This window comes from Odocoileus virginianus, chromosome Y (assembly GCF_023699985.2).
Source record: "Odocoileus virginianus isolate 20LAN1187 ecotype Illinois chromosome Y, Ovbor_1.2, whole genome shotgun sequence".
In the NCBI taxonomy this organism is placed as follows: Eukaryota; Metazoa; Chordata; class Mammalia; order Artiodactyla; family Cervidae; genus Odocoileus; species Odocoileus virginianus.
Genome location: NC_069709.1, coordinates 2089191 through 2113001, shown reverse-complemented (window position 1 = coordinate 2113001; position 23811 = coordinate 2089191). Strand labels below are relative to the sequence as shown.

The window sequence follows — 23811 nt, the reverse complement described above, 5'->3', positions numbered from 1 at the left end:
TGGATTAGAAGTTTCAAGTCCAATTCAAAAAAATTTTTTAATCAGTAAGGTAATAAACTTTCTAAACTTTCAGCAGTGATGTGAATGTGCTCAGTCACTTCAGCCGTGTTCAACTCTTTGTGACCCCATGGACTGGGTGACCTGTTGGGCCCCTCTGTCCATGGGATTCTCCAGACAAGGATACCGGAGCGGGTTGCCATTTTCTTCACTAGGGGATCTTCCCAACCCAGGGACTGAACCCGCATCTCCTGCATTGCAGGCAGATTCTTTACCACGGAGCCACCGGGGAAAGCCCTTTAGCAGTAATATTAGATACCAAAACACATGGAACTATATCAGAGTTTTGAGTGAATATAAATTAGAAATCTAGCATTCGATTCATACTAAGTTAAACAAGTCGAATCAAAATGTCATCAATTTTTTAGATAGGCAAAATTTTTTTTAAGTCTTCTAAAACATATAGATTATATTGTACATACTATTTATATGTGTGTGTGTGGTGGTTTAGTTATTAAATTGCATCTGACTCTTGGGACCCGATAGACTGTAGCTCTGTAGGCTCCTCTGTCCAGGCAAGAATACTGGAGTTGGTTGTCATTTGCTTCTCCAAGGGATCTTCCTGACCCAGAGATCAAACCCAGGTCTTCTGCATTGCAGGTGGATTCTTTATGAAATAGAAAAGGCGGAAGAAACAAGATAAAAGTAAAAGATCATCATGTAGTCCAGTTGCTTTTAAGCACGGATACTCAATACAAATGCCCGGTGTGGAGGCAGTCCGAGCACCCGGACAAGAATTCCCAGACACAGGGCATTTCAGAAGGGGGTGAAAAGTTTATTCAGAACAAAGAGCAGAGATAAAGTGGGCAGTGTGAGTGCTTCAGGCCGACCTCCCGACAGACAGTTTTCATGGGTTAACAGCCAGTCTTTATAGTCTCAAGACAAAGAAAATTCCTGCTGGAAGGCTGGCGTTAGGTGACTGGTTTGGGGGGGTGTTTGCTGGAGTGGGCATCTCTGCCTGATTGGGAGCAAGGAAGCTTCTGAGTAATGATCGGGGGGCTCTTGGCAGTGGTTACAATCGGGCTCGGTCAGCTTTGGAGGCATCCTTGGTGCAAGGCCTCGCATCTGTGGCCTGGGGCAGGACTCAACACCCAAGAATTGCCTTTCTTTCCCCCTAAAGCTCCAGAGGTGTTTCTAATCAGTACTCATCCTTCGTCTTGCTGGGCGTCTCTGAGCTCTTGCTTACGTGGGCACACAGCTGGTGACCCTCCAGGCACACAGATCAGCACGCGTCAGGCGGGCTGGCTTGGACGATACTTGGGTGTCAGGCATCACCGGGGTGGAGGTGTCCAGCACGTAGGTCCCCCCAGAGGCCTCTGGATTACAGCTGACTTCGCTGAGTCCCGGAAGTCAAGGGTTTCCTCCTCTGCTTGGAAGTCCCAGCACGCGTCAGGCGGGCTGGCTTGGACGATACTTGGGTGTCAGGCATCACCGGGGTGGAGGTGTCCAGCACTAGGTCCCCCCAGAGACCTCTGGAGTGCAGCTGACTTCGCTGAGTCCCGGAAGTCAAGGGTTTCCTCCTCTGCTTGGAAGTCCCAGCAACCGATCCCGTCGGAGGCCAACGGGGTGTGGGGGGGGGGGGGCTGGGTTCACTTTAGGTTTGACCCCGCCGTCCATCCATGAGATGAGTGAAACGGTCAGTCAGACTTCAGCCCTCTCATCTGCCTTGAAGCATCCTTCTTCTTTCTTTACTGACTTAGGCAGGCTGCGGTGGGCCTTCCTCGCTCTGTGTGGGCTTTCTCCAGTTGCGGCAAGTCGGGGCTATTCTCTGGCTGCGTGCGCAGGTTCCTGCTCGCAGTGACTTCTCTGGGCGTGGGCTCTAGGCGCTCAGGCTTCAGGAGCTCTGGTGCACAGGCCTCGTGGCTCTGCGGCATCTAGGATCTTCCTGGACCGGGGGTTGAACCTGTGTCTCCTGCACCGGCAGGCGGATTCTTAACCCCTCGGTCACCAGGGAAGCCCTGAACATCATTATTCTAAACATGATGTTCAACATTCAGCAGACTTTGGCCACCTGATGCAAAGAGTGGACTCATTGGAAAAGACCCTGATGCTGCAAAAAGATTGAAGGTGGGAGGAGAAGGGGACGATGGAGGGTGAGATGGTTGGATGGCATCACCGACTCGATGGACAAGAGTTTGAGCAAGCTCCGAGAGTTGGTGATGGACAGGGAGGCCTGGTGTGCTGCAGTCCATGGGGTCACAAAGAGTCAGACACGACTGAACGACTGACCAACAAAACACACTCAAGTCCTTTAACAGACACCCTCACAAGGGTGTATTCCTGCCCTGAGACTGCTATGCATGCGTATTAGTCAATAATAGTTATTATCACTTAGGTGCTGTTCTTGATGATGTTATGGAGGCAGACACGGCTCGAGTTACCTGCCTATCTCCTCAAGGCCAGCTGCTCAGCACGATGCTTGGCAAATTCTTCTGTGGCTGCTGTTTTTCCTTCTTTCTCTTCTCCTCTTCCTCCTCACCTTTCTCCCTCCCTCCTCTCCTCCTCCTTTGCTGGAAAAATACTGTAAATAAAAGAAAGTTAATGAAAGTCTGTTTACAAAGAAGTTGTATCCCGATAGTCTACTTAATTTGTAGTTGTGTGGTTCTTTTGAACCCAAATTATAAGTGGAAGTCGTGTTCCTGGTCCGTTTGCAAGCATCTGTGGTAAGCCACAGTCAACTTGAAACTAGTAAGTAACTCAGCTGCATTTGTTCGATTTCATTATTGTGTATTTGGAAGTCAAGCTATGATGTATAATTGTGAAGTTTTTATAACATGCAGTAAAAGTGTGTGCTTTGCACACTGACCAAGGAGCAAGTCAGCACGCACGTCACCCTTTTTCACTCACGCAGTATCACCCGCAAAGCCACTTTTCGCTGGCTTCGCTGCTTGGCTGCCTAGACTCAGATGACAGCCGGTCGTTTAGTTGTGTGAGGACGGAGAGTGCTCAGTGCTTCTAGAAACATTTTGAAAGTTGGGGTGAACCGCGTTGTTGTTACTCAGAAGAAAATCTCACAGTTTCAGCTTTACCTATTTTTGTTTTTTTAATTGGTTATTATGTATGTCTGTGCTGGGTCCTTGTCACTGTGTTATAGCCACGCTTTCCGGGAAGCAAACTCACTCAGAAGGACAGTGCAGATCGTGGAGTGCAGTTGATTACACTGGCGGGCCCTAGGCAGAGTCTGCTCTTAGCCGAGGACCCCGACCAGTTTTTGTGAAAACCTGATATACCCTAAGTGTACGTGCTCAAACCCATCTCCCCAAATTCCTTGAAACGTAGTCTGAACAAGGTAAAAGAGAGATGTGATCAAAGTTAACCCATGATTCATGTGTCATAAGCCTAGGTAGTTAAACAGTGGACATTTATCAATAGGCCTGCAGTCATATCCGGATAAACACAACGGGATTTACGACTGTGTTCTGTTACAGAGATAATTAGCACATTCTTTTAGGCGGTGGAGAGTCCAAGTCCTGAGGCTCTTTCATCCCGGGGGTCTGATTTCCCACTGGTAGGCCATTTCTATAGCCCCCGGCACAAGGTTCAGAGTCCATTGGGATGGTGACCAGGCGTGTAGCCTAACGTTTGCAGCCTGGCCTAAGACGGAGTCCACCTCTGTCCATTTCCTCCTCCAGCGCCGTGGACTGCAGCCCGCCAGGCCCCTCTGTCCATGGGAGTCTCCAGGCAAGAATCCTGGAGCGGGTTGCCATGCCCTCCTCCAGGGCATCTTCCCGACGCAGGGATCGAACCTGTGCTTACAGAGATGACAGGGCACACCCTTTCCTCCCATTTCCTGTCTTCCTTGTCGGTCCATAAAGGAAGCAGCAGCACTCCTTTCTTTCTTAAGGTCCTTCCTTTGATTCAGCCCCGAGGTGATCCTTTTACCCGCTGGGGAAATGCCTGCGCGAGTTAGGAAAGAACCTGAGGACCAACTCCTGTGTGTCTTGGCTTCCTCAGGGCCAGGGGGAGCTTATTCCCCAGGTTCCCGGGGCGGGAGGGGCGTCCCTGAGCTGGTGTGGTCCTCTTGCCCTGGAATTCCCCCGGGCGCCTCTGAGGGAGAAGGGTGTGCAGAAATGGAGTCCTGGAAGGGGCTTATGAGGCCAGGGCTCCAGGCTGGAGAGTGGGGCGGTGGGCTGGGAAAGGCTGGTGAGTCCCGGCTCACTAGGGCCCCGCCGGGGAGCTGTTAGCAAGAAAGGGAAGGGTGTGGGACCCACCCAGCACTGCGGGGTAGGAAGAGGCGCCCGGAGCAAAGCGATTCCCTCAAATAAGCCCCGTGAGAGTGTGTGAAGGCAGGTTGCCCACACCGCAAAGCAGGCACTTGAGAATATCCTTGGCTCCAATCCTTCAGCCACCTGATGCGGAGAGCCGACTCCTGGGAAAAGACCCTGACGTTCCCACCAAACAAAACAAAAACCTCTCCACTCCCAGGTTGTGACTCATTTTTTAGTCAACACCATTTAAGTGAAAATAAGTCAGTCATGGGAAAAGACCCTGATGCTGGGAAAGATTGAGGGCAGGAGGAGAAGGGGACGACAGAGGATGAGATGGCTGGATGGCATCACCGACTCGATGGACATGGGTTTGGGTGAACTCCGGGAGTTGGTGATGGACAGGGAGGCCTGGCGTGCTGCAGTCCATGGGGTCGCACAGAGTCGGACACGAGGGAGCCGCTGAGCAGGCGCTTTACGTAAGACGTCAGGGCGTGCTGTGACAGTTCAGCATGTCAGGGATTGCACACATAAATACTGAGGGTTATGATTAGGGTGTGCAGTAACGCGCAAGGTGAAGAGTCCGGGGGCAGGGGAGGGACTTCCCGGCTGGTCCACTAGTAAAGACTTTACCTTCCAATGCAGGAGATGCAGCTTCCATCCCTGACGGGGGAGCTAGGATCCCACATGCCGCGGGGCCAAAAATCCAAACCAGAAAACAGAAGCAGTATTGTCACAGATTCATAAAGACTTTAAAAGTGGTCCACAACAACAACAAAAAAGTCTTAAAAGAGCTGGGAGGAAAGAATGGCAGTCGGTTTTATTGGGATTCCAGTAGTTGTCAGTCACAAGAACCATGGATTTGTGGAGATTGCACTCACAGGAAGATCTGTAGCTCACGTTTAGGTATGAGGGTGAGAGAGGGGTGAGGGCACCCCCACCTGGAGAGAGAGACAGAGGGGCGGGGGGACCCCCACCCGGAGGGGGAGACAGAGGGGTGGGGACCCCCACCCGGAGGGGGAGACAGAGGGGCGGGGAGTACCCCACCCGAAGGGGGAGACAGGTGGGGAGTACCCCACCCGGAGGGGGAGAGAGGGGCGGGGGGACCCCCACCCGGAGGGGGAGACAGAGGGGTGGGGAGTACCGCACCCGGAGGGGGAGAGAGGGGGGGTACCCCACCCGGAGGGGGAGACAGAGGGGCGGGGAGTACCCCACCCGGAGGGGGAGACAGAGGGGCGGGGAGAACCTCACCCGGAGAGAATGACAGGGGCGTGGGGACCCCCACCTGGAGGGAGAGAGACAGAGGGGCGGGGGACCCCCACCTGGAGCTCCCACACTCCCCATCACGTGTGTGGGAAGAAGAATTTCAGAGCAAACAGGTGAGCTCCCATCAGAAAGTGCTGTGTTCCCAGAGGAACTTCATAGTGCCCAAAACGATGACTCCATGGCCAAGAGGGACGGGGTCTCCCCTGTCAGGTCCAGGTGCATTAAAGCATCCTGCAGTGTGGGAGACTCGGGTTCAATCCCTGGGGCAGGGAAGATCCCCTGCAGGAGGGCATGGCCGCCCACTCCGGCGTCTTGCCTGGAGAATCGCAGGGACAGAGGAACCTGGCGGCCTCCAGTCCACGGGGTGGCAGAGTCAGGCACGACTGAAGGACTCACCCTTTTGCTGGCTTTGCAGAGCTTTCCTGTGGCTTGGGGCCCCTCTGGGGAGCTTTCAGGAGGTGGCCCACGGCCAGTTTCCCGGGGAACACACAGAGATGTGGGGACCTCTTGTTCTCAGCAGTGTCCTCACTCTCCCAGACTTCTAGTGCCGCCTGGCAGGTGTCTGCCCTGGACACCTGCAGAGCGTCCTGTTCCTTTGCTGGGACGGAGCTGGAGAGGACGGGCCTCAGTCACTGCTGTCCTGCCCTGAGTTACCTGGGGCGCGGGTCGTTGTTAGTTGCTCAGTCGTGTCCAACTCTTTTGCAGCCGCACGGGCTGTAGGCCGCCGGGAGCTTCAGCCCACGGGAGTTCCCCCAGAGAACAATACTGCAGTGGGTTGCCGTTTCCTCCTCCAGGGGATCTTCCCGACCCAGGGATGGAACCCATGTCTCCTGCATTGGCGTGTGGATTCTTTACCACTGAGCTGCCTGGGAGGCCCTACTTGGTTAAATACACATAATTAAACATTTTCCTCCCCCAGACCTTGACTGGGAGCGATGTGTTATGGGGAAGAAAATGGAGTTGATGTTGCTACCTCTTAAATAAGACGTCTGTTTTTAGAGACAGTATTCTGGGCTTGCAGCTCATTGTTCACAGCCAAGGAAGAAGCAACGCGTGTCCAATTTTTCATTCCCAGGTACCAACTCGCTTGTTAGGGATGTTGAAATCATTCCTGGGTAGACTTCCCTGATAGCTCAGATGGTAAAGAATCTGCCTGCAGTGTAGGAGACCTGGGTTCGATCCCTGGGTCCAGGAAGATCCCCTGGAGAAGGTAACAGCAACCCACTCAAGTATTCTTGTCTGGAGAATCCCGAGGACAGAGGAGCCTGGCGAGCTACAGTCCATGGGGTCGCAAAGAGTTGGGCACGACTGACTGACTTAACAGTTTCACTTTTTCCCTGTAAGCAACACACTTAGACTTTTCAAAAACTATTCTAGAGCTAGCAAAGCTCTGAGCTGGTGGACATCATCTGTTTGTAACTGAGAAGGGATGAACCACACTTGCCTGAATCTTCGGGGACTTGCAGCTTAGGAACCATTGATTAGAAGGTGTTTTAAGAGATAGACACGCACACCAAAAAAAAAAAGAGAGAGAGAGAAAGAGATGACTACATGCAAGGACTTTTTGCAAACATCCTTTAAATGTAGAGAATGTAGATGCTCCATTGGGGAGGTGACAAATAGACTCACATTATAGTGAAGCGAAATAAATATGTGAAATTGGCTGTGGCAAGATCTTCCTTTCAGGGTTCTTCTTAACCTTTTCTATTATGTTCAAGTTTTTTTAAACTTAAGATCAGGAGAAAAAAGATCCCACACCCTCTAACCCATCTTTGTCTTTGCTCCGCACATCCTCTCCCACACCCTCTCAAAAGTCCTGGTGCCCCAGAGAATCTTCATTAAAATGGTGGTCTGCTACCCCTGACCTTCGCTTGGGACTCTTCCCCAAAAGCAGTGGTCGACGGTGACAGAGTGACAGTGATCCAAAGCTGAAAACAGACATCTGGAGCTTGGAACGCCTTCTCTGCCGTGCAGGTCACTTTTCTCCCTGTGATAGGAGCCTCCTCTGACTTCAGGGCCTGAGACGTCAGGGATGCCAAGCCTAGCTTCTCAAGTCATCTCTTAAATCATCAAACGCAGCTGGGGGACTTGAGTATAGATGACCTCTCTCAGCAGAGCGAGCTTTGGCAAACAAGGAAACGCTCAAGAGTCAGTAACTGCTCAAGTGCCTTCTCCTGAGTCAGGAGGCTCTCAGATCCTGGCGTTAATGTGAAACCGCTCTGTCTCTCTCTCTCTCTCTTGCCCTAATACCGTGTTATGTTTTTTTTCACATGATCTCTCCGTCTCTCTCTCTCACTCTTATATTGCATGTAGATTGACAAAGTTCTCTAAACGCCCGCATATCCTATTTCATTAATCGTATTTCCATCACTCCAACAGAATAAAGCATGCAAACGCATCTTATGTTCATCGAGGTTAGAGACAGTCCAGAGAGGTTTCAGAGTGAGATTGTGGTAATTTGGCAAGGGCGTGATGGAACACACCCGGGGTTGACGTCCTCAGCCTTCTGCAGGACAATCCTGCTGTTCCCGCTGTCAAAAACACAGCAAGACAAGGGGAGGGGCGTGAGAGGTCCAGCATACTGTGTATAAAATAATAAGCCACAAGGAGATATTGTCCAGCACAAGGAATATAGCACAAGAAGTTTTTAATACCTATAAATGGAGTATGGGTTTCCATGCTGGCTCAGATGGTAAAGAATCTGCCTGCAATGCAGGAGACCTAGGTTCAATCCCTAGGTCAGGAAGATTCCCTGGAGGGGAGGGTATGACTACCCTCTCCAATATTCTTGCCTGGAAAATCCCATGGACAGAGGAGCCTGGCAGGCTACAGTCCATGGGGTCACAAAGAGTCGGGCACGACAGAAGTGACTTAGCACACACATAGCCCGGACATGGCCCATCAAGGCTACGCAGTCAAATTTTTTGGCATTTTTCGGCACACAAGTGCCTAAATACCATGTGAATGGTTTATTAAGAGTTTTTAAACCAAATTTTAACTTGGGGGAACATCTTTCGGGCAAACACTTGACTCATTTTGTGAGAAAGGAATAAGTAACAGTTTTGGGAATTGATTGATCCAGTCAAGAAACATAGAAGAGTTGAAGAAAGGCATCAATCTGTAGAAAGTCATAGTGATCAGTGTAATATAAACAACATTCTTGTTAGTTTGAGTCTTTTTTTTTTTTTTTTTAAAGTAGGCCAGCTCTGAGCAGAAGTTTCCCTTCTTGGTGTTAGCGTGTGATGCTCATAAACCCTGTGTAAAGTGTAATTACATAAAATAATTATGTTCCTGCTAGAGCTGACAACGTGTCCCTGAGGGTGCGGATTTGCACAAAGCTTTGGCAGTAGTAAGTAGTCAACGCCCAGACCTTGAACCCAGACTTCATGCCTGTTCTGCTTCACCCTGGCTACCAAATTCTAAAACCCACGGAAATCTTCCCGAATCTATGCGTGGTCTTTAGGGAGGCTGTGAGCACCTGTAAACTGCACATGCCTGTCCCATAGCTGCATTTTTCTCAGGGAAGACGCCTCAATGTTTCAAACGTCTCAAAGGTTGTAATAAGCCGTATGAACCACCTAAGTGAAAAAGCAGAGGAAATGGAAAACTTGTAAAACTCAGCAGAGAGGCCGTTTCCCGTCTTTCCTGTTTAAAAAATACGCTCTCAGAGAATCACCTTCAGACAGCTTCCTTTTTTTTTCACATTAGTAGCCTATTGATTTTTTTTTTTTAAATGATGGCTGTGAAGATAACGGTAATTACATGTGGTGGTGTTTCTTTATCATATGAATGATTTCTTTATCTTGCGCCATCATTTCTTCTATCATTTCTTTATCTTGCACAATCATGTGAGTGATTTATAAGTTGTATAGCATTTCCAGCAGTCGAATATTAGATAACAATTTGTCCTAATGGAGATCACTGGTGACATTCCTTTCTTTCCTCTCCAGTGCCAACCCTCCATACAAAGGAGCGTCTCTGAGCCTCTGTGATGGACTTAGCGTGTGAGCACATGTCTGAGTTTCTGTAACCACAGAGACTGTAGCCCACAAGGCTCCTCTGTCCATGGGAGTCTCCAGGCAAGGATGCTGGAGTGGGCTTCTGTGACCTCCTCCAGGGGATCTTCCCCACCCAGGGATCGAACCCCGAGTCTCTTACATCTCCTGCATTGACAGGGCGGGTTCTTCACTATTACTGCCCCCTGGGAAGCCCGTGACGGACTTGGAGATGTTCTTTTTATTCAGGAGAGGTGCTCCTGGGCTGTGTTCTGAAAAAACTGCACCAGCAGCTCACAGGGATAATCCTTCACAGAGTGCGCCCCCTGGTGCTGGACACCGTGGAATTGCACGTGTTTCTGCCGTGGCCCCGCTTCTGTGAGCAAAATTGGAAAACGGTGTCAGGGCCGGAATCTAAGAATAGACGGACTCGGGAATCAGAAGCTCAAGCCTGGCCCCGTATCAGGTGGAAGCCGGACGATACACTGGTGTCAGAGAAGAAGATAAATTAATGACTGAGAATTAAGGAGCAGTGAGGCTGGGAAGATGGGCTGCTCTCCTTCAGGGTATGGCTTGTCATTTGGTCGCTCAGTCGTGCCCGACTCTTTGTGACCCCATGAACTGCAGCATGCCAAGCCTCCCTGTCCATCACCAACTCCCAGAGTCCACCCAAACTCAGGTCCATCGAGTCAGTGATGCCATCCAACCATCTCATCCTCTGTGGTCCCCTTCTCCTCCTGCCCCCAATCTTTCCCAGCATCAGGGTCTTTTCCAGTGAGTCAGCTCTTTGCATCAAGTGGCCAAAGGGTTGGAGCTTCAGCATCAGTCCTTCCAGTGAATAATCAGGGCTGATTTCCCCTAATCAAGGCTGTGGTAGACGCAGTCAGGGATTGAGTGTGTGACTGTGTGTCTGAGGAGACTGTTGCCGGGTCAGAGCTCACTCTGCTTGGTGAATCAGAGATGAGGTGTTGAGGCGAGGAATCCAACTTTACTCAGACAGCAGACCCATCAAGAGGATGGCAGGGTAATGTCTCAGGGTAGCCATCTCATTGGGGCTCTGGGTGCCAGGTTCTTTTATGGATGAGAAAAAAGGGGGAGGTGAGGAAACCAAGGTAAAAGGCCATTGGTCTTGCCAATGTCTCCTGGAATGGCAAGCCTAGGGCAGGGGGGTGGGGGGGGTGTTAATTTCTCCCTTCCTACCGTCCCGAGGTGGACAGGGCTTTGAACAAAGGTGCTTTAGGTAGTTTAAGGGCCAGGCAGAGGGGCAGGATGCTCCGAGGCAGGCCGATTTTAAGAACAAAAAGCAACGAAAAGCAGGGAATGGACTTGGGAGACGTGAGATGCAGCGAGAAGTCAGGCTTTCATGGTGGTCTTTGCAAGATCAGCTGCCTGGTGGGAGGCAACCCATAGTCGTTACAACAGGGGGTTTTTAATCCTCTCGCCTCGCAAGTCCCTCCTGTAGTTTTTTATTGAGATGCCACAGGGTTAGCATTCTTCCTGAGAGCGTCACCTGAAATTTTTTTTTAACTCTCCCTGCGCCCTTCTTCTCATCTTTATGTTTTGAATTTACCAACAGAATGAAAATCCTCGGCATTTCATTCTCTCCCTCTGTCTGGTTTTTCCTGCCCATGGATCCTAAAAGGCTGTTGCGTCCGCAGGCTGTCCCTCTAGGCTGGTTGTCCCTGAAAATGGACCCCTTGATATTTTTTGCTTTCACTTGATAATGGTGGCTGATACTGTGTTCTCCAACGAGGAGGTGCCTCAAGGCTGCACGCACAAGAGCGTAGCGTTCTGGGCTCTGACCTCGGTGAGGAGGATGTGCGTGGCTCCATCAGGGGGGCCAGCTGGCCCGCAGAGGTGACCCCCGAGGTCTGGGGGCCGGGGGGGGTGTGTCTAGCATTGAGATGCACTGCTGGGAGCCGAGGTTTGTCCTCCTGACTTAGCGCTGAAGTCCCCTCCCGGAGAAGAAGCCAGGGTCTAGAAGAGACGGACACGATCCCTAAACAGGGACGGACAACAGAGGTGGGCTGGGCTGCCCCTTCCGGGTGCCCAGCGTGGGTGGGTGGGCGGGTGCGTGGGGCACGGTTAGTGTAAGGTATAGTTCAGGCCGAGGCAGAAAAGAAGGAGAGACGACCTCAACGGAGGAAGGTGACCTTTTTTCGGGCAGGGAGGGGCGACAGTCGGCCTGATGACCAGGCTGAGAGCGAGAGGGATCAGGGACGCCTCATGTTTAAAGGGAGGTTTGTGGAAGCGATAAGGGAAACGGTCGTCAGGCGGGACGTTTTGGGTACTCTTTAGTTGAGATGGCATTTGTCGTTGAACAGGGGGCGGGAGGGTTCTGGGCCCGGGGTGATAAGTCCCAGGCAGAGGCAAGCAGCCCGGAGCATCAGGGCAGGCCTAAAGTTGGGTTTGGTTTTCCCTGACCTGAGATGACTCAGCAGGGCCTTTGAGACCCTTGTTTTCTTTTCTAGACTCAAGGACTCCGTCAGTTAGGAGTGAGTTGCTTCGGCTGCAGGGCCTCCCTCTGCCCAGGGCTTTGTCTCTGCTGGGGTGACCGGCATCTAAAGAGCACTTGAGGTGGGGGGAGACACAGCCCTGCCACGCCAGCCAGCCTGACACAGTACGACTCTCAAAGGCTCTCTGCTCCCCACTTCCCTCCCTCGGGCTGGGCCAGAGCTCCGTCTGTTCAGCCCTCCCCATCAACCCCCGACTCCTGGGTCTTCTCCCTCGCTTCCACCCGTGTTGATAGGAGAAGTCTTTTGGATGCTCGTATTTTTTTTTTTTAATTGTCAATTGGATAGACAAAATATCTATGTTTACATCTAACATCTTGACATTTTAATTCTTAATTTCTTACTCCCCACCCCTTTCAGAATGGAGCCATGCTTACTCAGAATATACTAGATTTGTGGAATTATTTTATGTACCATAAATAGAATGTTGGGATAAACCTATAGCTTTAGATAAACTGGTATCCTGATGGCTCAGATAGTTAAGAATCAGCCTGCAGCGCCGGGTGCTATCCCTGGGTCGGGAAGATCCCCTGGAGAAGGAAATAGCAACCTACTCCAGTACTCTTGGCCTGGAGAATCCTGTGGACAGAGGAGCCTGGTAGGCCACAGTCCATAGGGTCACAAAGAGTGGGATAAACACTTTCACTTTCTTTTTATTTTAAAGCAAAAGCACATATGCAGAAATACACTATGATGAATACAATGTGATGTCTTTTAATTTGTTCTCCGACTGTGGGATTCATTTCATCATTGCAAAATGAAGAGACATGGCATGTAGTGGTAAACTTTCGTTTGTATTTTTTTTTTATTGCTTTAAAGGAGATTTGTATCTGTCTATTATATATGGTTGGCAAACAGCTTCCCTTTGTGGAAATTTTTTATCATGTGGTTTAATATTTTCTTCTGGAGAAGAAACTAAAGATTTATTTTTGCCCATTGTTTGTAATCTGAACTAATGCTCCAAACATAGTGTGATTTCAGAATGAAATATCCTAGCAGACTTTTAACTATCTGTTACTTTACTCAGTAACCAAATGTAACACAGAAATTGAGATGGCTGAAAATGTTGCCTCTGAAATAAAGGACATTACTTGTTCCTGCAGGGGGCACTGTGCTACAATTAAAAAACCCCATCTCTGCTTGGATAGCTAGGCTTTGCCCTACCCTCTGGTTGTAAGCTTAATACCAGGCTTGTTAACTTAATTAAAAAATGTTATTTTCCCTACTGTGGCAACAGGCATGTTTGTTTGTGGAAATTATACTAGCAACTGATCTCAGTTCTTTATTAAAAATGGATACATGTATATGTATGGCCAGTCCCTTCTCTGTATTCACCTTGAAACCCTCCCAAAATTGTTAATTGGCTCTATACCCCAATACAAAAGAAAAAATTTATAATAAAAATAAAAAGCAAGTTTCTCTGGAAAAAAATATAGGAATAGCATGATTGTCTCAAATGTGATGGTTAGATAGAGGTTTAATTTTCTATAATGTTGTCTGTCTCCATTTATTAAACGTCTCAGTTCAGTTCAGTTGTGTCTGACTCTTTGTGACCCCGTGGACTGCAGCACGCCAGGCCTCCCTGTCCATCTCCAACTCCTGGAGTTTACTCAAACTCATGTCCATCGAGCCGGTGATGCCATCCAACCATCTCATCCTCTGTCGTCCCCTTCTCCTCCTGCCTTCAATCTTTCCCAGCATCAGGCTGTTTTCAAATTAACTGTTTATACTTTGAAAAAAAAATATATGTATATATAGTTTGAACTTAGAACATCGGTTTCTTAGTTTTAGCGTATATTTTTTAAAAAGGCAACCAAATGGTAAAATGCTGTTTCAGCTTGCTGCGATTCATCTGTTATGATTGTTACAAAGTTAGTGAGTCACGTGCAATGTCCGTAGATTGCTGGTCTCTAGCAGAAGATGCTGGAGAGGGCACCTTGGTTCTTGTGTGGTTCCCAGGGAGCTGATCCAGTCCCCCCCGCCATGTGTCAGAAAAGCCCCATTAGGGCTTTCCTGCCGTCTGCTGGAAGACTCAACGTCTTGGCAAGTGGTTCCCTCTGTAGCACCTCACAGGACGGAGGAACTTAATCCTACGCCTGAAGCCTTGGAGTCTGTCCCTCTGGCAAGACCGAAGTGGGAATATTGTTACCGGCTTGAATTTCCACTTCAAGAGGAAAAAAAAAGACTGCTTGTCCTTTTCAGCCTCCCGTGTTGAGATTCAAATGCAGATCTGACTTGGCCTGCCTGCCCGACCACAGAGGAGGGATGAACACTTAGAATGCTGAGGTTCCGAGAACTGGGCGGAGGCCCTCATTTTATCTCCTTTTATCATTTTTTTCCCATTTAATCTCATTTTCTCTCTCTCTCTCTTTTTTTATTTTTTCCAGACCTGCCTCAATATATAGAACCCACGGTTCCTTGGTGGCTCCGTAAAAGAATCAGCCTGCAATGCAGGAGATCTGGGTTTTCATCTCTGGGTCGGGAAGGTCCCCTGGAGGAGGGCATGGCAACCCACTCCAGTATTCTTGCCTGGAGAACCCCCTGGACAGAGGAGCCTGGTGGGCTACAGTCCACGGGGTCACAAAAAGCCAAACACGACTGAGCCGGTAAAGAGCTGTCTGTGCGAGGATGTCTCATGGACGCCGTCTGCAAGCCAGCCTGGGAGTCGGGCATGGTGTTGGCTTTGCAGTCGAGGATGGCCTGGCCTCTCACCTCTGTATCAAGCCTCCATCTGCCTCCTTGTCCCCGTCGTAAGCGCCTCGGTCTCTGTGCCGGGCTGCCGGCTCTCTCGCGCAGCCGCTCCCGGGGCTGACGTCCATCGGGACACATCACCCCGAGCCTTCATGTGTCCAGGCTGTGTTTGCGTTGTACCGTCTCTCCTCAGCTCACCATCTCCTGCAGTGTCATCTGGACACATGGACTCTGAATGTAACACCCGGCGTATCCGGCATTCGTGCCCGGAGAATCGCACGGACAGAGGAGCCGGGCGTGCTGCCATCCACGGGTCGTAGAGTCCGACACCACTGCGCTACTAACACAACACAACACAAGCATCCCTGAGCCTGGCTAGGGCCGATCTTTTTTTGTTTGTTTGTTTTATTCACTTTTTTATTTTTGGCTGGGTCCTGGGTGCCGTCCACAGGCTTCCTCTAGTCTCAGCGAGTAGGGGCTGTCCTCTGGTTGTGGTGAGCAGGCTTCCGATGGCAGAGGCTTCTCTTGTTGGGGAGCCCAGGTTTCCGCAGTTGTGGTTCTCAGGCCCTAGAGGGTGAGTCTCAGTAGTTGTGGCTCAACACGGGCATTACCAGCCCCCAGGCATGTGGGATCTTCCCAGACCAGGGATCAAGCCAGTGTCCCCTGCATTACAAGGCAGACTGCCAACCACTGGAGCACCAGGGAAGCCCGCTTTGACGTCCCTAATCTTGGCACAGTAGACGTTTACAAGCCAGTCCTTGGCGTGGAATGCCCCGCAGTTTACCTGGTATTTCCTCCTGAACCTGTGTGGGCTGCCCGTCTTTGCCGGAAGGGCAGCACAGAAGTGATGCTCTGTTCTTTTCCTCGTATTCAGTCGTAGACCATAGTGTTTTGAGTATTCCCATAGCTGCTGACGATTGGACGAAAGTGAAGTGAAGTGAAAGTCGCTTAGTCGTGTCGGACTCTTTGCGACCTCATGGACTGTACAGTCCATGGGATTCTCCAGGCCAGAATACTGGAGTGGGTAGCCTATCCCTTCTCCAGCAGATCTTCCCGACCCAGGAATGGAGCCAGGGTCTCCTACAGTGCAGGCGGATTCTTTACCAACTGAGCTAAGATGGTCCTCAATTTTAACACTTGAATTTTTAAAGAAGGTGGTCTCTTTTCTTGATGCTAGTTCAGCCGGCAACCAAGATTAGAGTCTGTAATGAAATCGTGCTATGAGAGTTGTGGAGATGAGAAACATCAGCTCCTTCCTTTGACAAGTACCCTAATATCTAGAATGCAGAATGAGTTTGCTTACTCATTTGTCACGTACTCTTCACCTTTAATCTTGTCCGTGTGGCTTATTAAAAGAAACCGAACAGAGGTTGAACATTTCCGATTTAATTTCACTTAAGGTTTGAATCTTTTTTTTTTTCCTGGAAAATTCATCAAACTGAGATGTTTTTGGAGTAAGAACTTCCTAAGTGCTCCTTTAGGAAAATAGGAAATCATAATTTGGAAAAGGGGATTTAAAGAATTTTATTTTCCAGAAGACTACTTCCTACCCCATGTCTAGTTTACTTGTATTTCTGTACAGACCCTCAGAATACATAATAAATATTTAATTTAAAGAGTGCATTTCCTCGTGCCTTAGACCGTATTTATCGAGAAAAGGTAAATGCTTAAAGTAAACCGTGGTTTCCCACCTTTAGCATTATGATCATTTTGGCTAGATAATTGTGTTTTTTTTTTAATTTACTTTTTATTGGATTTCAGTTGCTTTACAACTGAAATGTTGGTTTCTACTGTGTTGCTTTCTGCTGTAGAGAAGAGTGAGTCGGCGATGTGTACACAAATATCTGCTCTTTTTCTATTTCCTTCCCGTTGAGGTCACCCCCAGGCCCTGTGTGAGCTACACAGTGCCAGCCTTCTCATTAGTTACCTATTTTATGTGTGTGTGTGTGTGTGCTCACTTTTGTCTGACTCTGCAACCCCATGGACTGGAGCCCACCAGGCATCCTCGGTCCATGGATTCCCAGGCAGGAATACTGAAGTGGCTTACCATTTCCTACTCCTAGGGATCTTCCTGGACCAGGGATCTGTTTTCCACAGAGAATCAATAGCGTGTATGTGTCAGTCCCATCTCCCATTTCATCCTGTCACGGTCCCTCCCCACCTTGGCATCCATACGGTTGCTCACTACAATCTGTGTCTCCGTTTCTTTGACTGTGTGTCTGTAGTGGGTCAGGTCTGTGAATTACAGGCCACTGAGCAGCTTGCCTGGCCTCTGCCCACTAGATCCAGAGGTTCCTCCCAGTTCTGAAAACCAGAACTATCTCCAAATATTGCAGATTTCCCTTTCTGGGTAACAGAAGCATGGACAGAAAACTTGCCTCTGCTCCAGGGCTCCTGACGCAGATCATAGAATTGTTGTGTAATTTTTAAACTTTGTCAGTTAGGAACTATAGGTGGAAATACAGAGTTATAATTCAAACTTTTATTCAAGTAGAATTTTCAGCATTTCCGTTACTAAGTGTAGGGAATTTTAAGTGTAAGTTTCAAGAAGAAAGTAGACCAGATAAGGTTAAAGTTTAAGTATTTCTAGAGATATATCTTTGCAATAAAATATCAACATATATTAAACTATCAAATCAATATATAAAATATTAAAATGAATATATATTAAAATTCATGTGTGTTCTCAAGGTGTGTTCAGTTGCTCAGTTATGTCTGACTCTCTGCAATCCCATGGACTGTAGCCCACCAGGCTCCTCTGTCCATGGGATTCTCCAGGCAAGAATACTGGAGTGGGTAGCCATGCCCTCCTCCAGGGGATCTTCCTGACCCAGGGATTGAACTCATGTATGCCTGCATTTCCTGTATGGTAGGCATATTCCCTACCCACTGCAGCATTAAAATTAATGTATGTTAAAATATCAACACATATTAAAACATTGCAATTTTAAGTATTTCTGGAGATACATTTTTGCCCCATAATGTACATTAAAATAGGTGCTGTGGTGATGACGTTTATTTTTTGCTAAAGTTCATCAGCGGTTTAGACAACAAATCCACCTTTTTCACGTCGGTTATTTACAGTTTCCCCGACTAGACTTTGACAGAATTTCTTGTCACACAGAAGGATGAATTCTCTGCGGTCTCTGGACTGCCTGTGTGCTGGTGGTGACCGCGGAGGAAGCACAGTGCCCATTCCCGACGAGAGAACTTGGGTGGGAATGTTTTTCTCCGGGGCGCTTTGCCGTCAAATCGAGACCTGCTGTAATTACTTTTCGGTGGTGCCAGGTTTTCATTCTTTTTCGGTCGTTTTCTGCCAGATTGCCACTGGGAGGAGTGAACTCCAAGCAACTGCACATAATTTGAAACGGGTGTGTTGTTCGCGACAGAAATCCTCTTGGCAGATGCAATATTTTTCACTACGTTCAGTGCGTGCGGTAGCAAGGAACGAACAAATACTTTCCCGTCGTATCTCCTGAGTCCTTGGACAGGTCAGAAACGAAGCTTGAATAGCCACAGGTGCTCAGAGAGGAATGCAGAACTATGTCTGATGTGTTGTCTGCCCATTATGCAAGTATTTGCTTTATTGCAGCTATTGAAATACCTTCACAAACATTTTCTGGCAAAGCGAGCATTTATTTTGGAAACATTTCCTTGGCTTTGAAGGTTGCTCTTACTCAATTGTTTGCTCAATAGAGGGGGAAAAAAAATATGGGAAGTGCTTTTCAAGTTCGTTTTCACCTATGGGTCTTCTAGGCCCCTCATGAAGAAATCCCTGGGGTCAGGCCAGCGTTAAAATGGTTCAGGAATCAAAGAAACACTCAAGGAAGTGAGAAAAAGCTAATCTGCTGGCTAGCTGGCTACAGGAAGATGACCACTTGGTGGAGACTTAAGAATTAAAAAAAAAAAAAAGAAAACACAAGAACGACAAAGATGAAAACGGGAGAGAAACCTCAGGCAGATATGAGACTAATGGAAATTAGCGACAGAAGCAGCTTCACGGGGACAAGGAATTTCACTTTGTTCTAAGGTTCCTGGTGTTCAGGGTTCCTTTCTTGGGCGTCAGAGGATGATCGTGGAAACTGAGTAGGTAAAGAGTATGAGGCAGGCTTTGGGTGGATTGACTGTAACTTTCTGCTGAAACAGGATTTATGAACGAAGGAGAATACATGTGTGGACTGAGAAAAAAAAAATGCACGACGTGAGAATTGTGAGTGAAGTTTTATTGGAGGCAAAATGAGGATGATGGCCTGGGATACAGCCTCTCAGGTAGCTCTGAGGAGCTGCTCCGGAGAGGGCGGGCCGAGGTCACTGTGTATCTTGGCAGAGCGTGGTTTTGGTGAAGGGGGATTTGTGCAATGAAACACACACGTTTGGCAGAAGGTGGTCGCCGGTCACAGAGGGTCGCTGCTAGTTGCAAGGAGCTGCTAACTCATCAGTGATTTTAGGGCCTTTCTAGATATGAGACGATGTAAGAAACTGGGCACATTAAACCTTTTCCTAGCGACTTCCCTGGCGGTACAGTGGTTAAGACTCTGCGCTTCTGCAGCAGGGGACATGCGTTCTGTCCCTGGTTGGAAAACTAAGGTCCTGTATGCTACACAGCCAAAATAAATAAATTAAAAAATACTAAAAACAAAGCCTCCTTATAGAAACCAGGTAGCCACTGAAAAGTCTATTTGCCGAGTGGCAAGTGGAGATGCAAACATAGAAAACAGAGTTACAGACAAAGATGGGGGTAAAGGGAAACTGTTAGTCACTCAGTTGTGTCCAACTCTTTGTGAACCCGTGGACTGTAGCCCACCAGGCTCCTCTGTCCACGGGATTCTCCAGGCAGGAATCCTGGAGTGGGTTGCCACTTCCTAAAGAGGGAGAGGGTGAGATAAACAGAGAGAGCAGCATGGATGCATATGCACTAATATATGTAAATAGATAGCCAATGGGAATTTGCTCTCTGACTCAGGAACTCAAACTGGGGCTCTGTAAAAATTCTGACTCTAATTAGAATTCTAATTCTCTGTGCATGCCAAGTCCCTTCAGTCGTGTCCGACTCTTTGCGACCCCGTGGACTGTAGCCCACCAGGCTCCTCTGTCCACAGGATTCTCCAGGCAGGAATACTGGAGTGGGTTGCCCTTTCCTTCTCCACTAATTCTCTGTAATAATCTGTAATAATTCCCACCCTAGAGGGCGGGAGGTGGGAGGGAGACTCAAGAGGGAGGAGACGTATGTACACCCATGGTTAATTCATGTTGATGTATGACGGAAATCAAACCAATATTGTAAAGCAATCAGCAATCAATTAAAAATAAATGCATTTTAAAAATATTAAATATATAATAATACTTATTAATATTAATTAAATATTAAATTAATTAAATTAATTTCACCTTAATAATATTTAATAAAAACTATTAAATAAATAGTTAACAGGACAAAAGTTAAAAAAAAAAAAAAGAAACTAGATAACCCAGCCCAGTCCCCAACATGTTTAAGAAAAAGAAAAACTTTTCCGGAAAATATCTAACTATCTGCAGACCTGTTCTGCGAGTCTTTCCAGAGTGCAGATGGCTCAAGTCCTCACCTCCACCCTGAACTCCTTTCAGGGGCATGGAAGGTCAGCGACTGAAGTGGCCAGTGTCTTCATCCTAGCAGAAGCAGACGACAAGGGCCAAGTTTTGGTTGGCAGGCCTAGAGACAAGAGCACAATCGGCTTGTTTGTTTGTTTTTAACATTTATTTATTAACTTGGCTGTGCGAGGTCTTTGCTGTAACGTGCAGGATATTTAGTTGCATCACGTGGGGTCTAGTTCCCTGACCAGGGATGGAACCCAGGCCACCTGCGTTGGGAGCTTGGGGTGTTAGCCACTGGACTGCCAGGGACATCCCCCAAATCAGTTTAATCATGGGATCCCATGGGATGTCTTGGGTAAAAGGGAAGAAATGGCAATTCAGCGGATGCTATCAGTCCAGACTTGGTGAGCTGAGGTGAGCCGACTCATTGGAAAAGGCCCTGATGCTGGGAAAGACTGAAGGCAGGAGGAGAAGGGGACGACAGAGGATGAGATGGCTGGATGGCGTCACTGACTCAGTGGACATGAGTTTGAGCAAACGCTGGGAGATGGTGAAGGACAGGGAAGCCTGGCGTGCTGCAGTCCGTGGGGTTGCAGAGAATCGGACATGACTGAACCATTGAACAGTAGTGACCAGCTCACTCTTACTTCTTTGATCCTGAGTAGGGACGATCCTTTGATCGGTAATAACCAAGTAGCACCTCATAAACAACAACGGGCACGATCATTTTATGTCTCCCTTGTGCATTTCTGGAAGCTTTCAGCAGTGCCTTGTGCATGGAAAGTGCTCAATAAAAGTACACCCAAATGATCTGATTTAGGTTGAAATTGCTGTCTCTAAAGTTCATAGTAGAGTGACAGTTTGGGCTACGAGAGCCCCAGGCGGCATCTGTCATCATGCAGGTAAGCATTCCTAATAAAGTTTAAACGCTGGAGGCATTTGCCTTCATTCCGAGCCTTCTGTGAGGGCTCATTTGTGGGTCCGGAGAAGCTGAGAAGTCTTGTCAACACCACATCAGCGGGGACACACGTGAGCTCCTTCCGCCCTGAAATGTTACCCGTGGCCACGATCGCCCCTGAATAGGACCTTTTGAAACCCAGGCTTCGAGCTACCCAATACAGCATCGATACCATCAGAGCTTATGATCGAATTTCCCTCCCCCCAGAACTGACCCCCCGAGGCCAGTCATAACAGCAGCAGCCTGTTTCTTGAATGAATGAGAACAGGTTCGTTCATCAGAGGTGCTGAGTGCCTTTTGCAAGAACACAAAACGCTAATGCTTTCAATTGCATTTAACTTCTCTAATGTGATGATTGAATGTTCTGGCCATTCTGACATACAGAAGTATTCACTTGTGTGTTGTGACACTTCAGATTTAAAGCGTGTATCTTTGTTTAACGCCATTTCACATTAAATAAGTGAAATAGATCAGCGCAACAGTTTATATCTAAGTTTTCTTTGGCTGAATTTCCTTGAATTCTCGCGAAACATTTCCCACTGAATGTGTTTTTCCGTTCAGTCGCTCACTTGTGTCCGACTCTTTGCGACCCCATGGAAAGCAGCATGCCAGGCCTCCCTGTCCTTCAATATCTCCAGGAGTTAATTTGTATTAACTTGGATAATAAAAATACAGCCCATAGGGACTTCCCTGGAGGTGCAGTGGTTAAGATTTTGCCCTCCAATGCAGGGAATGTGGGTTCGACCCCTGGTCGGGACCTGAGATCCCACATTCGTCACAGCCAAAAAACCAAAACTGAAAACAGAGATGCTATTGTAACAGATTCAACAGAGTTTAAAAAATGGTCTACATGAAAAAAAATCTTAAAAAAACACCTGTGTTTCTTGCTGAGGAAATGTACCTGTGTGTGTTACTGAAAAGAGTCCCTTGGCAAATGTTATTAATTATCCATACAAAGGTAAACACGGGTGGATGAAGGACTTAATGGGGGGGGGGGTAAGTGAAGAATGTGAATAGATTGTGTTTCAGAATGGTACAGATAAGCAGAAAGATCAGATGGAGTAGCATCATTCTGAACTAGTGCTCAAAGGTGATGCTCAGAGAGACTAGAAATGGGTGGAAAGAGAATTGGGGGTTTTCATGTGGGAGACCACTGTTTCCCAAGGTGAGGGTGAAGTATGGAGCAGGGGTGGGGGTCCTGCTTTTGGAGAAGGGCATGGCAACCCACTCCAGTATTCTTGCCTGGAGAATCCCCATGGACAGAGGAGCCTGGTGGTCCACAGTCCACGGGGTCGCAGAGTCAGACAGGACTGAAGCGACATAGCAGGCAGCATGTCATGGTTTAGTTGCCCTGGTTCTTGGGGGAATTCCACAGCCACTGAGATGCTCCATAGACCAGGGCCTCAGACACATACGACTTATGAATGACCCACAGGGTCCACTTGTATATGGTTCTCCAAAGCCCACAGCTGACTTTATGATTTGTAGATACCCAAGGCTTTCTGTTTGTGGTTCTGCTATGTATTGAGGATTGCAGGCACGCAGTCTGCAGGTGGTTAGAAGAAATATTTTACTTTCTTTTGCTGAGACTATCCCTGGACATTGTTGTGCAGTGCTTGAGAAAAATGTCTTCATTTTTGATAATGCCCCTTGTTATCTGAGTTGTGAGTGGATAACTCGTGTATCAGCTGCTCCTGATATCATGTATTTTCGGTAGGTTTGTAACAATGCACCAAACTTAACTGATTTCAGAATATAAATTTTTTTCAAAAGTATCATTATTCATTTCAACAGTATCTTTCACCTTCTATATCTAAGCTGTTTTTTAGAAACAGGAATAAGCATACAACCTCATTCTGCATTCTGTTGTCATTGTGCCCAAATATTTACATGTTTAAAAACAGAATCATAACAAATGATAGTATCTTGTTTTCTGCTTTATATTGCAGTGGGCATTGTTTCCTATAAAGTTGATAATAATATATGTGAAAATGAAAGTTGTTCAGTCGTGTCCTATTCTTTGTGACTACATGGACTATACAGTCCATGGAATACTCCAGGGCAGAACACTAGATTGGGTGGCCTTTCCCTTCTCCAGGGGATCTTCCCGACCAAGGGATCGAACCGGGATGTTAATTTTATTTCAGAAGAGTTCAGAAAGTGTGATGAAATATTTATGGTACAGAGAAGGGGTGCTCCTGAGAAAAGAAGGATGAAGGACATGGGAGCAACGAGTTCACGAGTCCAGTTCAGGTTTTTAACTCCCAACAAAGTTAGCCGAGGTACCCACTTAAGACCACTGGCTGTATAGAATTATATATTAGAATAAGTTTGTATTGAAAGTCAAAAGTGTCACTCACTCAATCCTGCCTGACTTTGCAACCCCATGGAACATAGCCCACGAGGCTCCTCTGTCCTTGGGATTCTCCAGGCAAGAATACTGGAGTGGGTTGCCATTCCCTTCTGCAGCAGATCTTCCCAACCCAGGGATCGAACCCAGGTCTCCTGCATTGCAGGCAGATTATTTACCGTCTGAGCTACCAGGGAAGCCCTGC

At 48.0% G+C, this 23811-nt stretch overlaps 1 protein-coding gene across 1 annotated transcript in view; it reads left to right on the top strand.

The window, feature by feature from the left end:
- The window catches only part of LOC139033268 (sterile alpha motif domain-containing protein 1-like), a 60841-nt gene extending 37375 nt beyond the window's left edge, over positions 1-23466 (top strand). The window contains exon 5 of the mRNA XM_070462123.1: positions 14424-23466. Coding sequence (XP_070318224.1) covers positions 14424-14469 — 46 coding nt within the window. The 3' untranslated portion in view covers positions 14470-23466. The remainder of the gene's footprint in view (positions 1-14423) is intronic.
- Positions 23467-23811: the final 345 nt, after the last annotated feature.